The following is a 14943-nucleotide window of genomic DNA, read 5'->3' as shown; positions in this document are numbered from 1 at the left end:
ATTTCTGAGAGTCAAACTAAAAAAGAGGAATTTAAAGTGGTAGATTTAATAATAAGGAAGATTATGTAGTATTTACACAACAAAACTCCCAAACTCCTTTAGATTGTTTTCTTTTACAATCAGATTCTTATGTTAATGGAGATACAATTTCTTACTGCAACTTGTTTAATAGAATGAGAACACTGTTTCTATTGAAGAAAAAGACATAGAGCAGGGTTTGGATCTGGATTCTAATCTTGCTGAGTAGCTAACTTTATGCAAGATCTAAAAGGTCCTAGAGCTATCATAGTCACTTTGATAAACTTTGGCTTCTTTACCAACATGAAAGTCTAACACCCTGGCTGTGATCAGTGAGATAGTGTATCTGTACACGAAAGCATTTTGAATAATATAATGCAAGTTATTATTTATTAAGGAAAAGCACATGCAAGACACATTTTATTTTTACAGTGGTATAAATGCCACAGGCTAGCATCGTTATAAATTCAGTTTATTTTTGGCTTTAGCAACCTGTAATTTCAGAGTCCACCTAAAAAAACTTTTGCACCAGGAACTGTCTTTCTGTTGCATTTAGCTAAAAAGATTTATCCCCATTTTGAGCACTCACGCCCATTAGCAATGGTAACGACTAAAGTCCAGTTAGAATATAAAAATTATACAGTGTATCATAAATTATACCACACTATTGAGACAGATAAAATTTACTTTTCTTAGAATTCAGGTCAACAGCAGAAACAAAAATTATCATTTGTGCATAACCTTAATTTTTTCCCTCAAGTACACAGAAAAAATAAATGCAGTATACATTCCTTCGAAGAGGTTTGTGGTTATTACCTTTCCTGTGCTGTACTGGTTTTTACATAGGGAACCTTTGTTGCCCTTTAAAATGTAATTTAGAAATGTAACTGATGCGTTTTGCCACCAATAAAACAAATATATATGACAAAATGAATGGATACTCATTTCAGTCTGTACGATTTGTTTTTAAATTATTCTATTTGCAGCTAGAGGAGAAATGTGAGATCATTTCTTTCCTCTCTGCCAATGGCAAGCCAATTTCCCCAGCCCACGTGGACAATTGAACATTAAGTCTAGCGTGCTTCAAGTCTCCCGACTCCTGCCGGGCCATCTGTGGGCACACACACATCTAGGCTAGTACACTGGATAGGGTAAGGCAGTCGACATGGCATCTCTGGTTTGACTACCGGGTTTGTGCTATGTAGCTATCCCTTGTGTCTGCCGCATCTGTTTATTGGACAGGGAAAGAAAGTGTACTCAGCAGAGTGCACACAGTTACTGCCATCCATTCTTTCGTTCACACATACATTTTACTCCGCTCTCCACGTGCGTTCCGAGAACTGGATCACAAACACACACACTCAAATACACACACACACACACACGTGTTCACCGAACCTCACCCAGACTCAGGCCCAGACAAGTCCCCCGCCCACCCAAAGCTCCCCGCCCCTCGCCCTTCCGCCTGCCTCTTCCCACCCTCTCCGACTCCACGTGGGCGCACCCCGGCGCCAGGCGGCCGCGCTGCCCACAGAGCCCCTAGCCGGCCCCGACACTGGGAGGGAAGGCGCGGCCCTGGGGTCGGACGGACAAAGCGGGCATCCAATCGAGCCCGGCACTGCCTCCCCGAAGGGAGGGAGCGTCTGCTCGGACGGGCCCAATGAACAAGGAGCCCGAGTGGGACTTCCTCCCGGAATCCCGTTGGCCAGAATAGCCGGGCCGTGGGTGACACGTAAGTTGGGCAGGAGGTGTCGGCGCGGCAGAGGCTCCAGCCGACCCGTCAGTGACACCGCTGTGTCGTCCACAAAACCAGCCGAGGCAGCTGGCCCCTACCCTTCCACCCATTGGGCGGGCCGCACGGGGGCGCGGCCCGGAGTCCTGGTCCCTTTGTTGGGCGCGCACCCCCTCCCTTAGGTGGCAACAAAGTCGTACAGTGGGAGCCGCCGCGAGGGGGCGGGGAGTGGCCAGGGCGAGACTCCAAGAACTGCCCTGGGGCAGCGGGGCCAAAAAGTGGGAAGAAGGAGAAAAGGCAGGAGGCATCTGGGGACAGGCGCGAGGGCAGCCGGCTCTGAAGTATGCGGAGGGCCCCCTCCCGGCCCCGTGCATTCGCGGAGAACGAGCCTCGCAGAAGTTTGGCTGCAGCTGCCCGGGCGGCGTCGATGGCTGCGCGCCCCGCGACGCGCGGGGGCTGAGCGGGCGCCACTTCCCCTCCGGGCCGGCTTTTGTGTCTGGCATCTCCTCCTCATGCTGCGTCTGGCCACCTCCTGCGGCGGCCGCTGCTGAGACGCTCGCTCGGACCAAGGGGAGGAGACGGCGGGGGCGGCCGCGGCTTTGGGTCCAGGCGGGACTATGGGAAACGGGATGTGCTCGCGAAAGCAGAAGCGGATTTTCCAGACGCTGCTGCTGCTCACCGTAGTGTTCGGCTTTCTCTACGGCGCGATGCTCTACTACGAGCTGCAGACGCAGCTGCGGAAAGCCGAGGCGGTGGCGCTCAAATACCAGCAGCACCAGGAGTCCCTCTCCGCCCAGTTACAAGGTACGGCTAACGGGACGCGCGCAGCCGGTGGCCAACTTTGCCCCGCGCCTCCTCCACCCGGGCAGGAAAAGTGGTTTTGGTGAGCTATTGGCACTGTGGTTGCCACCTCTGACCTTCAGGGACGTCAGAGGTGAGCGTTTCAGGACTGCCGGCTCCAGAGTGTCAGGGGAGATGACATTCTCATCCTCCCGCTTCTTCCTCCCGGCGGTTAGATTTAGAACTTAGTAGCACCAGCCCATCGTCCCGCTGGGCGTTTGGTGGGCGGGTGCACAGAGAGTCCTTTACCCGAGCGCTTGTCAAAGGCCCAGCTGCAATCGGTGCAGGGAAACTAGTAGCCCTCCGCCGCTTCTGCCAGCCCTGCTCTAAGGAGCATTGTTCCGTGGATTCTAGGTATTTGCTTTCTTGTTGACTTTGTCAGTTGCTTAAAAAATGAAGAGTTTGGCAGAGATTTCTCAAACTGTGCTGTTTTTCAAGGGAAAATTAAGCCATGACCCAGCAGCTTAATTAAAGTCATGGCCCAGTCGAATGGAAGGAACCTAGATCTGGACCTGCTAGTTTCTTATTTCTTATTCTTTTAATTTGATAGGATGTCTTTAGAGATGCTGGATGTGTGGGAAAAGTCCACACTACATACCATTCACCATCCTGCAGTAGTTTATTTCTTTCAAAACAGGTTTACTTGTCTTCCTAAGTAGCTTTTACTTCATCACAGAGATGCATGTATGTATTTTACAGTTAGCTTCGGGAAGTCAAAGAGGAGAAACACAGGTTTTCACTTTGCCATGCACAGCAAACCCAACTTGAGCAAGACCTGTAGAAGAACTTAAAGTTTGTATCCTTCTTTTTTAGAATCTAATTTAATGTAATTTTCACAAACATAGTATACTTTTAATGTAAATTCAGAATTTGAATTTGAATTTGAATTTGAATTTACTTTTAATGTAAATTCAAAGTCAGCACCATGTCCTCTTGTTAAGGACGTATCCTATACATATTTTCTTTTTGTAAGCTTTTACTTGTGGTTAGTTTTCAATACTTCTGCAGCTTTCTCCCCAACCAAAAAATAATAATAAATAGCTATAAGTAGTGAAATGTTGGCAGACTTTGCTGATGATGCAAATATAGCTTGTTTAATATTGCTAGGTAGATAGATGCAAGCTAGAGGGATGTTTCTGTGTATGTGTGTGCAGATATGAAACAGATGCCTCTTCTTTGCTTCAGTTATTCTGTTTTCTAGTAAAAAATTTAAGATGAGAGAAAATGATACACATCTGATTTTTTGGACTTAACTTGCTCTTCCCAACTTAGAAGAAAGAAAAGTATTTTTAGCTTACTGACGCTGCATAGCCACAGGCAATGAAAATATATGGCTCGGCTTGGTTCAAAAGTAAAACCCATTTTGATACGCTCTTAGGTTCAAAAAATTTTCTTTAAACTCATTGAAATTTACCCATGAGCTATTGTTGGTATGAGAATATGGATATTTATTTACTTATTTATTTAGAAGATATCAGTTGCTTCCCTGTGAAGTTCCATGGAGTTAGACCAAGGGAAAAATTTACTGTCTAATAGTACAACAGGACTAGATTTTCATAAACATGGCTGGAAGGGGCATGTATGGTGGATTATATGAGGTTGTGTGTGCCTTGGTCTCTTAGGAGTCCCATGAGGGCAAAGGCTGTCATTTTCACCATTACCTCCTCAGCACCACACTGTGCCTGACACTCATTAGGGGAATCAATGCATGTTTATTCAAACAACAAACAAAAAGTATTCTGAACTGTGGCGAGTAAGTTCATCCCAGGCACTTTTGTCTTTCTGAGACTTTGCTTCTGTGTCTTTGCTTTTTGAAAGCCAAATGAAACAACAAGAAAATATTTTGTTCAAGTAGCTCCTTTGCCTCAACGGCCTATGATGGACGATGGATATTGTTGACTGAGGCCCTGATTTCTGAATAATGGCCTTTATTTGCAGTATTTCATTTTGAAATTTTAGAAATTTCTTTCCTAATTTGCCTTTTCTTTTTTTAGTGGTGGTGGTGGTGGTGGGGAAGAGAGGTGGTAAATGGTAATACAGGATCATTAAAATATACAACTTTTGTTTTGCAGCAGATGGAAATGTTCTACCTAATTTGAATAAGTGGCTTCAAAGTCCCTTTCTTAATTTATTCTTTTGTCATTTCCTCTTTAATTATGGTGCTACAAAACTTGCAGTATAATTGTGCATGAAGAATTATTTCGCAAGCAGGCTAAAGTTTTTTTTTGTTTGTTTTTGTTTTTTGTGGATTCACTTTTGACTTCAGTAGCATTTATTTTGGATTTCCCATGTGTAAGCCTTTAATGAACATTTTCTGGTGGTATGCAACTTTTGCTTCCCTTTTCCAAGACAAATGACATTTTACTCAACAGCACTGTGCGCCACCTGCATAGATGGGCTTTTAGGACATCAGGCTCTCCAATCTTAATACTTGTTTAGTTAGGTGGGATTGCTTGACCTGGCTTGGATTAAGATCAGAATTAATGACTTTAAAAAGAGTGGTCTTTTTAAAAATGACTCTTGAAAAAATTTCAGTAGTTTAGACCTATAACCTGATGATATGCGTTTGTTAAGTGAGCATATTTAGGTCACTTCAGTTTAAGAATAGATTATACTCCATAGATTCCTTTGAAAGTGGGTTACTTGTAACCCCAAGTTACAAGTTTTATTGTAGAAGAGCCCCATAACTAGAAGATGGTGGGGATGGCATGCAGAAAGGTCAGAGACTAGGCAAATCCCTTCCACTATAAAAATATCTATGTCTGCCTGTTTATCTGTCCCTCTTAGCAATCAGTCATCTATTTATCTCGCATACTGGTACCTTAATTATACTGAGGAGTGGGGCAGAGGTCACATACTGGTGGCAAAGGTAATAACAATCTTTGGCCAGCACAGTGCTTATATAACCTTTAAATTTTTTAAGCTGCTTTCAAGTGAGCCATGCTCCATTGTCTGTATCTATAGGCAGTGTTTCTCAGTCTAGACTGCCCATTAGTATCACCTGGTGGCTCCCAGACCAATTAAATAACAGTCTATGGGGGGTGAAACCCAGGCTTCAAAAGTCTTTAAAGCTCCCCTGGTGATTCCTGTGTGCAGCCAAGGTTGAGAGCCACACCTCTATAATCTTAAAACTGAGCCTTTCCGTGCATTTACCTTACTTGTTTGGCCCCAGAGACACTTGAATTTTTTATCTGAGTATTTGATTGAAAGCAGACTGTTTTCTAGACTGTAATTCAAATTCTAGTTCTACAACCTTTTGTGTGAACCTTGACTTTTTTTTATTTATAAAATGGAGATTGGAATAACCTATTTTATAGAGGTATTGTGAGGATTAATGAAGATGATAGACTGTAGAGCTCTTAGCACATACTTGGCATATAGTAGGTACTGCTCGTTAAAAGTTAGCTGTTATCAGAATCCCTCTTTGAGGTAAGCTGTTTTATCCCTTTTTCTCTTGCCAGGTTTGTCATGGGTAATTTCAAATTTTGAAATTGGCAGAATTTGTTTATGTAGCTAACCACCTCCTTTTATTGTACCTTAAATGAACATCAAGGAATATGCAAACATCCAGTGTACTTTACTCAGAAGAAAGGACCTTCTTTGACAATTTAAACTTGGACTACGGTTACTGATTAACTCTGTTCTGGATCATATCAGATTAGGAGAAGGTGTGACTGCTAAGGTAATAATTATGTGCTGTAAGATCTGGGAGAGAGATATAACTATTTAAATTTTTATAAAAGGCATTTAGCATAGAGGCAAAGAGCCTGACATTCCTAAAACATAGTATTGCAATGCTTTTGGACTTCCAGGGATAAGGAGAAACCATCCAGAAAAAGTTTATGTAAGGTTTGTATGTTCCTATTCCAGATGAATGTGTTACAACTATTTAAAATTAAAAAAAAAAAGGTCACAAATGTGACCCGTAGAAGTGCAGAGTTACAAGTGCAGATTTCTCACATGCATATATTGAGTTGTGGTGAAGTCTGGGCTTTCAGTGCACCCAAAGAATGGACATGTTTACCCCACAGGAAAATTTCCAACTCTCACCCCCCTGCTAGCCTCCCACCTTTTGTAGTGTCCACTTCCACTCTCTATGTCCATGTGTGCCCATTGTATAGCTCCCACTTCTAAATGAGAACATGCTGTATTCGACTTTTCTTTTTCTGAGTTATTTCCCTTAGGATAATGGCCTCCAGGTCCATCCATGTTGCTGCAAAAGACATGATTTCATTCCTTGTTACGGCTGAGTAGTATTCCATGGTATATATATACCACATTTTCTTTACCAGTTCTCTGTTGATGGACGCTTAGGTTGATTCCATGTCTTTGCTGTTGTGAATAGTGCTGCAATAAACATACAAGTGCAGGTATCTTTTTTGTATAATTATTTATTTCCCTTTGGGTATATACCTAGTATTGGGATTGCTGGAGTGAATGGTAGCTCTGTTTTTAGTTCTTTGAGAAATCCTGATACTGTTTTCCAGAAAGGTTGTGCTAGTTTACATTCCTACCAACAGTGTATAAGCATTCCCGTTTCTTTGCATGTTTGCCAACATTTGTTGTTTTTTGACTTTTTAATAAAAGCCATTCTGACTAGTGTAAGATGGTATCTCACTGTGATTTTAATTTGCATTTCTCTCATGCTTAGTGATGTTGAGCATTTTTTCCTATGTGTGTTGTCTTCTTGTCTAGCTTCCTGTTAAAAATGTCTTTTCATGTCCTCTGCCCAGTTTTTAATTTTTTTTTTCTTGTCAAGCTGCTTGAGTTCCTTGTAGATTCTAGATATTAGCCCTTTGCCAGATGCATACTTTGCAGATATTTTTTCCTATTTTGTAGGCTGTCTGTTTACTCTGTTGTTTCTTTTGGTGTGCAGACATTTGTTATTTAAGTGAAGTGTTTTTTGCACTGGGCTCCTCTAACACTTAGGATGGCCCACTGGCCTAAGCATGAATACATCTTGTCATTGGTTCTTCTTTGCTTTCAACCCTCCCTAAATCTACTTTTAGAAGGGAAACGTTGGCCAGGCACCCTGTCTCTCGCCTGTAATCCCAGCACTTTGGGAGACTGAGGCGGGTGGATCACTTCAGCTCAGGAGTTTGAGACCAGCCTGGCCAACATGGCTAAACCTCATCTCTACTAAAAATACAAGAATTAGCCAGGTGTGGTGGCACATGCTTATAATCCCAGCTACTCAGGAGGCTGAGGCATTAGAATTGCTTGAACCTGGGAGACAGAGGTTGCAGTGAGCCCAGTCACCCCCCTGCACTCCAGCCTGGGCAACAGAGAGCGAGACTCTGTCTCCAAAAAAAAAAAAAAAAAAAAAGAGAGAGAGAGAAACATCTTCAGCACAGAACCAGGCTTTTTGTTTTTTGTTTTTTTTTATTCCTTCATCTCCAGCGTCTGGTGCCTGGCATATAGTAGGTGCTCAATAAATACTTTATACCTATGTAGTACTTTTTCTTGGCCTATTAATGTGCATATATATGGTGGTATTGTGTGCAGTGAGGTATAGTGGATACAGGCTGAGGCGTCAGGGCACTTGGATTTGATTTCCTGCTATCTTATTTTACTAACTATGTGGTCATGGGCAAGTTAGTTAACCTTTCTGTGCCTCGGTCTATTCATGTGTAATAATCAGGATAATAGTGCTTACAAAAGGTTATCATGAGGATCAATAGTGTTAGCTGATGTGCAGTGCTTAGAAGGGTGTAGCTTGCATTTTGGATGATTGAGGAAACATATACAACAGAGTGGTTCATAGACCTCAGCAATTTAGACCACAAGTGTGGGCAATGTGTGGTAGGTGTACTAATTTTCAAGTGCAACGTTAGAACTTAAAACATGAACTAGACATTGTCTATTAAATGGACATCTTCACTGAAGTACAACTTAGAGTTAAATGAAGAGACTATCATTTTTGCTTGATCCTGTACCATTTAGAATATGGAACAAAAATACTCTCAAGTTCAGTAATTTTTATTTGTATGTAAATTCCTTCCCTGAATAAAAGATAAAAGCTTCCAAATACCTTTTGAAGCTCTGATTCAGTGAAGCATTCTTTTGAATATGTATGATTTGCACATAATCTATAATTGACTTCACACATTGTGCCCACCTTAGTCATCCCTGTAATATGTAACATGCCAACTCTAATGAGAGTACTGGTGTCCAGGTAAATAATTGGTTGCTGTGTAAGAGAATTACTTGTTATCTGGGAGCCTTTAGTTTAAGTTCCAAGTAGATTGGAAGCCTTGCCTTGATTTCTTTTTATTCTTTCTTATCTTAGGAAGGACATTTTCCAAAAGGGCTGGGGTACAATACCACATTACCGTGGCTGAAGGAATAAGTGAATTGGAATTGGGGAAATGAATACTGACTAAATATGGTGTGAATCAAAAAGCAAAGGATTGGAGAGAAACCAGAAGAGGGCGGGGAGAGAAAAGGGGACACATATCACCTGGTGACTTTTCAAAGTACTGAGGAAGAGTTTTGTGCACATCTAAAAGAAAAGCAGCAGGAAATGGTGACGGGAGAGCTGGTTGGGGCATCAGATGTGGTTTCAGTGCAACTCAGGCATCTACCAGCAGGGTGACCTTGAGCAGGCAAATAACCTCTCTGAACTTCAGCCTCTTCGTGTTTGAATTTGGGTTAACAATGTCTAACTTGCAAACTTGTATGGATTAGAAATAGTGCATCTAAAGTGACTAGTATGAGTCCGGGAGAATGTTGCTACCATCATTTATTAGGTGACCAGAACTACTGTTGCTGAATTAACATTGGGCTTCTTTTTATTTTGCCCAGCCTTTACTACATCTAGTAGGTAAGAGTGTTATTAGTGCTGGCCTAAAAGTGGCTCCTTTCACTATGTGCCCTACTTGGCTGAAACTTATTGATTAAGATATTCTCACTCTGTCTTTTCTACCCTTTTGAGCCGTTTTTGGGGCGGAAAAAACCTGAAAATGCTTTACATGGTAGCAACTAAGGGTTGTTGTTTTTCATTTTGATAGCCAAGGGTTCTTCTTTTATCATTAAGGACAAAGTGGTTTTGCTACTTTTGCCAGTAGATGGTTTATGGGTTTTATAGCTTTGTTTTGAAGTGAAAGTTATATATCATATAGCTTTATTATAAAAGAAAAATGATAAACTATATTTTCTTTTTAGCCACTGTTCTTTGGAGTGAATTTTAGTAGAATTTTGAAAACTTATTTGAGGAAATTAAATTATTTTTAGTCCATAACATTTATTGAGTACCTACCATGTTCGGGTTCAATGCTAAGCTTATTACATGCATTATGTCATTTAACTGTGACACTAGCACTTTAATCTGAATGAGCAATCTGAGGCTTAGAGAGGTTAATTAACTTGGCAGTGTCAAGATCTAGCCTAATGAAACTAAGCTTAGAACCCTAATGTAACTTTTTCCATAGTGCATCATTGCCCTCAAAATTATTTTAGTGTCTCTCATGACAGTATTAATGGTTTTAAGAAAGTAGGTTAGGTGGGTCATATGGGGATTCATGATAAAATTTAGAATCAGAAATAACAGGTGTACTATTTGATGCAGCATTTCCAGGGTACAAGAAATTTGCTGCTGGTATGAAAGATGATTTTGGTTGATACTGGAGTTGATTTTATGTGGCGTGTAGATGTTGCCTGAAATAACAGTGAATCACATAATGAAAAACTTATTTCCTTTCAATGCTTCCCTGACAAGTAATGGAGAAATTCTCAGTTTGATGCTAGAATCTCTCTCCTAGAGAGTTGCTTCTCTGTTTTTCCAAAGAGAATAGACGTTAGGCAGCCAACAACTTGATAGCTAGAATTTAATAATTGTTTTGTTGTATTATTGTATTTAATTTTAAAATTAAATCTATTACCAATCATTAATGCTATGTAAATCAGATTTTTCATTTATAAAGTAGTGGTGTAAAAGTTTCCTGTTTAAAGTTTATTTTAAGGAAAAATAAACTTATTTAAGTGAATATTTGGTAGATTCAAAAAAACTGTACAGGTTTTGCATGAGTATGGTAAGAACTCGCCTGAGGGGTGCCTGCATGTCTGAAGTTTAGGAATGCATTGACTGATCAAATTGGATACAGACACTGAATTTTACAGTTAGTTAACTGAATTCTAAGGTGGATAAGTCACTTACCAGGTAGCTTAAGCTAAGCTGAGAGCCCACATACTCTGACTCCCAGTACAAGATAATACCCCTTCACTGCCCTGTGCTGTCTCTGTAGACTAGGACCCTCTTCTCTGTGAGAAGAAATGGGCATTGCTATTTTTAAACAATGCTGTGTATTTCTGAATGGTATATTTGTGTTCTTTGTTTTTATTGGCCCATGAGTGCATATGCAGAAGACATGCCAGTCGTTGTCCTTCACTGATAAGCTTTACTAAATAGGCTCATAGCCTGGAGGGACATGGGCATGAAATAAATTGCCCTCTATAGCCGTATGACATTTTAAAAAATACTGCTTTAACTATTTTTCATATATAAAATGTCACAATATGATAGTGAATAGAAAATTAAGATGTGCTGTCATTCTGAAGGATAGGCATTATAGAACATTGGAATGATATTATTTGCTTTTCTTTGGGAGTGTGTGAATTTAAAAAAATTATAATCATTTTAGGAGAGTCAAACATTTCATTTTCCAGTTCACATCTCATTTAAAATGCCTCCTTTAATTGGAATCTTAGTTACAAACAGAAAAAATAATCTGCAAATCAAGATATTTAGGACAGCTTTGATGTTATGTGTTCTCTTGATAATAGTTATGATGCTCTCAAATAAATATTATAAACAGATTAAAATTTGGCAGTTGATAATTGATTTGGTTTAGAGAAGTTTATCAAGTTTTATATTAGTGAGATTTATTAATAAATAATATTAATATTAGAAATCTATGATGCTTGCCCTTCTGCATCAATAGCTCAATCTTTTAACAGACAGAAAATGTTTTAAAGTATTTTATATTTTATTTAGAGGTTTGGATGCTATAAAACAAATTAAATTGTATTGATGTCAAACATCACTTTTATTAAAATATGAAAAATAATTTTTTTTTTACTGTATAGGCAGTCATCACCTCAAAATCTAGACGTCATCCAAATTTGATCCAGGTGTGGGTGAGGCCCCTTAGGTATCCATACAATCTTTAACTATAATTCTTCAAGTATGCTTCCTCTTTATCTGTAGATCTGTGAAACCAGAGTCAAATTACCTGCCCTCAACACAGCCAACATACGGTGGTAGGACAGACATAAAATACCTAGATATTCCTGTTAAAAAAAAAGGCAGAAATGTGAGAAAAATAGGAGTCACCTGTGTATAGGAATTTTGAAGTCTGTTGAGGCAGGTGCTCCTGTAGTAGGTCTCAAAGCCTGGGAATAGTTCTCCAAGGCTCTTGACTGTACCGTTTGGTTTCTTGGTTCTACTCTGAGTCATCTTTCCTTTTTCGTGAAAGGTGGCATATGTTTGCAGCTGAGTGGTTTTCTCAGCCTGCTTCCTACCGGTAGAATTTTAAGGACCCGTGGCCTTTTTAAATTTAGTACTGCTTCTACCCCTTTTGGTCCAAATAGGCAGTGGCTCTGCTGATACAATCTTCTCAAAAAGTTTGTGGGTCTCCTGTGAAACTTCTTTGAATTTTCTCCATTGGACAAAAGCCACATTCCTGTATCTCCTGGAGATAAGTCTTCTCTACTTTGGGCTTGTGCCAAGATCGGGGAGAAACAATGCATGCCCTTAAATTTCCCAAAGGCTCATTATGAGGATCTGAGGAACCCTTAGGAGGTCCTGTCTTCTGATGAAATAGTACTCTGAGATATCACTTTTGATCATTCCAAGATTTTAACAAACCGATTTTATAGGACACCCTCCGCTTTTGTCTTTAGACCATGTTTTTCTGGTAGTGTCCTGGAATTGATCTTTTCTTAAAAGCTGTTTCTTAATTTCAACATTGTTTGCTGTCTAGAGAAGCTAAGAATTTTCATAACTATCGAGTCCTGCCTTCTTTTTGTTTAGCAGTCCTTCCCCCAATGTATCTCTTTCTTCTCATAGTTTACCATAAGACAGTAAGAAGAAACCAGGTGACATCTTCAGCACTTTGCTGGTAAATGTCCTTAACTGGATAACTCAGTTCATCTGGCACATTTGATTTTTTTTAATTCCTATATAACTGTAAGTGACTGCTGGTCACATTAACTACACCTAAGTGTGGGTATTGCTAAACTTTAGCCACTACATAATTTTTAGTTTCCATAAACATTTTCTCACTTTCATTTAAGCCCTTCCATCAGCCTTCTTAAATTCCAAAATTCTATAAACAGTGTGTTTGAGGCACATTCTCACTAACACTTTTCTTAAGGTCCACTACACAGTTCCAAAGCTACTCCCACCTTTAGATTTTTATGACAGCACCCTACTTCAAAATCTATATTAGTTATCTTGTTGCATAGCAAATTATCTCAAAACTTAACTGTCGTAGAACAATGAACATTATCTCACAACTTCTGTGGGAAAGGAACCTGGGCTTAACTGGGTGACTCTGCCGTGGTCACTCACAAGGTTGCAGTCAAGCTGCTGATCAGTGTTTAGTCATTTTAAAACTTGATTGGGATTAAAGGATCTGCTTCAAAATTCACTCAGGTGGTTGTTAATAGGCCTTAGAAAATCCATTTCCAGGTCCTGCCACAGGAATACGTTACAATATCATAACTGGTTACCCCCAGGGCAAGTGTATTAGTCTGTTCTCACATTGCTAGAAAGAACTACCTGAGACTGGGTAGTTTATATAGAAAAGAGGCTTAATTGACTCACAATTCCACAGGCTGCATAGGAAGCATGCCTGGGAGACCTCAGGAAACTGACAGTCATGGCGGAGGGCGAAGGGGAGCAAGCATGTCTTACTCTGGTGGAGCAGGAGAGAGAGGGTGAAGGGGGAGGTGCCATACACCTTTAAACCATCAGTTCTTATGAGAACTCAGTCACTATCATGAGAACAGCAAGGGGGAAATCCACCCCGATGATCCAGTCACCTCCCACCAGGCCCCTCCCGCAACACTGAGAATTACAGCTCAGATCCAAACTATATCAGCAAGAGATCCAAGAGACTGATAAACAGTGTAAGCACTGAAGACAAAAGTGAAGGTGTTTTAATAACTTGATCTTGAAAGTGGTATCCCATCACTTCCGCCATATTATCTTCATTAGAATTGGATCTCTACATTCAGCACATGCCGGATTCAGCACAAGCGAAGGGCTTAGTGAGGTTGTGAATTACAGAAAGTGGAGATCATTGGGGGCAGCCTTCGTAGCAGCCTACCAAGGCTACCTATAAGGTGAGTATAGTTCTTTGAATAGTATTATTGTCATTGTTGGCAACATCATTATTCCCAAAGTTGTCATAAGCTTACATTCATTGAGCACTTGCTGGGTACCAACCACTGCACTAAATCATTTTCTTGGATTATCTGACTCAATACTTTCGTAAAAATGTTTTACTCCATTCTAAAATGTGACTTACCATTAAATTGGAAATATATTAGCAATAAGTGACATTTAAAATTATAGCTTCACAGGGAAATTACCTGGTGTTTAAACCGTTTGACCTGGGAAAATTAAAAATCCATGTGACTCTCTGAAGTATAAACCCAGTCGGTAGTTCATTAAGTAAAATACCCAAGTGGAAGACATCATGTCCTTGGGGAGTTTCAAAACCCATTGATAATATGCGAACCGTTTCTTTGGCAAGTAGATAGGAATGCACTGCAGCGTGTTCTTTGACTTTATAGACTGCAGTCCTTGGTGAAGTTTTGTTTTATAGGAGATTTTTTTGATACTTTTACTGGTCTTAGCAAGATATTTTTTATTTAAAGAAAACATTAATTGTAACTGGTAATTTCAACTTGTTCATTCACTCCTACTTTGAAAGTCATTTAAAAATTGCAATATATGAGTATTCTTTTGTGATATTAATAAAGTCAAAAGTAGAATATAAGAATATGTTATGAAAAGGTCATTAAGTGTGTTCTGAACAGTTATAATTCCACATTCATAGTATGTCTTCATTCACCTAAACATAGTTTAGTTATTACAAATACATGAGAAAAATGTTCTTTTTATTTGACTTCCATTGTACTTTCCAAAACATATTTCTATAAGAGATTGGATTGGGAAGTGGATAGGTTATATTTTGTCAAAATGTGTTTGAGGCTGTATTTCATTCAAGAATTAAAGATTGTTCTGCTCTTGTCAGTGAGAAGTTGTTGTTGAATTTCTGTAGAACCAGTGTTTCTCTTCTGCCCCATTGCTGTGTGTATGGGTGCCAGGTTTCTGCCATGATGTT

The 14943-nt window shown here is 40.0% G+C and overlaps 1 protein-coding gene across 4 annotated transcripts in view; it reads left to right on the top strand.

Annotated features, from left to right (window-relative positions):
• The first annotated feature begins 1728 nt into the window (after positions 1 to 1728).
• The window catches only part of GOLIM4 (golgi integral membrane protein 4), an 80195-nt gene continuing 66980 nt past the window's right edge, over positions 1729 to 14943 (top strand). For 2 of the 4 annotated variants that reach the window (XM_024245222.3, XM_024245221.3), the window contains exon 1: positions 2368 to 2554. In XM_024245222.3, the coding sequence (XP_024100990.2) occupies positions 2368 to 2554 (187 nt within the window). Of the gene's footprint in view, positions 2555 to 14943 lie in introns of all 4 variants that reach the window. The other 2 variants (XM_024245219.3, XM_024245220.3) reach the window with 2 other exon arrangements.

Source organism: Pongo abelii, chromosome 2 (assembly GCF_028885655.2).
Source record: "Pongo abelii isolate AG06213 chromosome 2, NHGRI_mPonAbe1-v2.0_pri, whole genome shotgun sequence".
In the NCBI taxonomy this organism is placed as follows: Eukaryota; Metazoa; Chordata; class Mammalia; order Primates; family Hominidae; genus Pongo; species Pongo abelii.
Note: the sequence above shows the minus strand (reverse complement) of the source record. Positions and strands in the feature narration are given on the sequence as shown.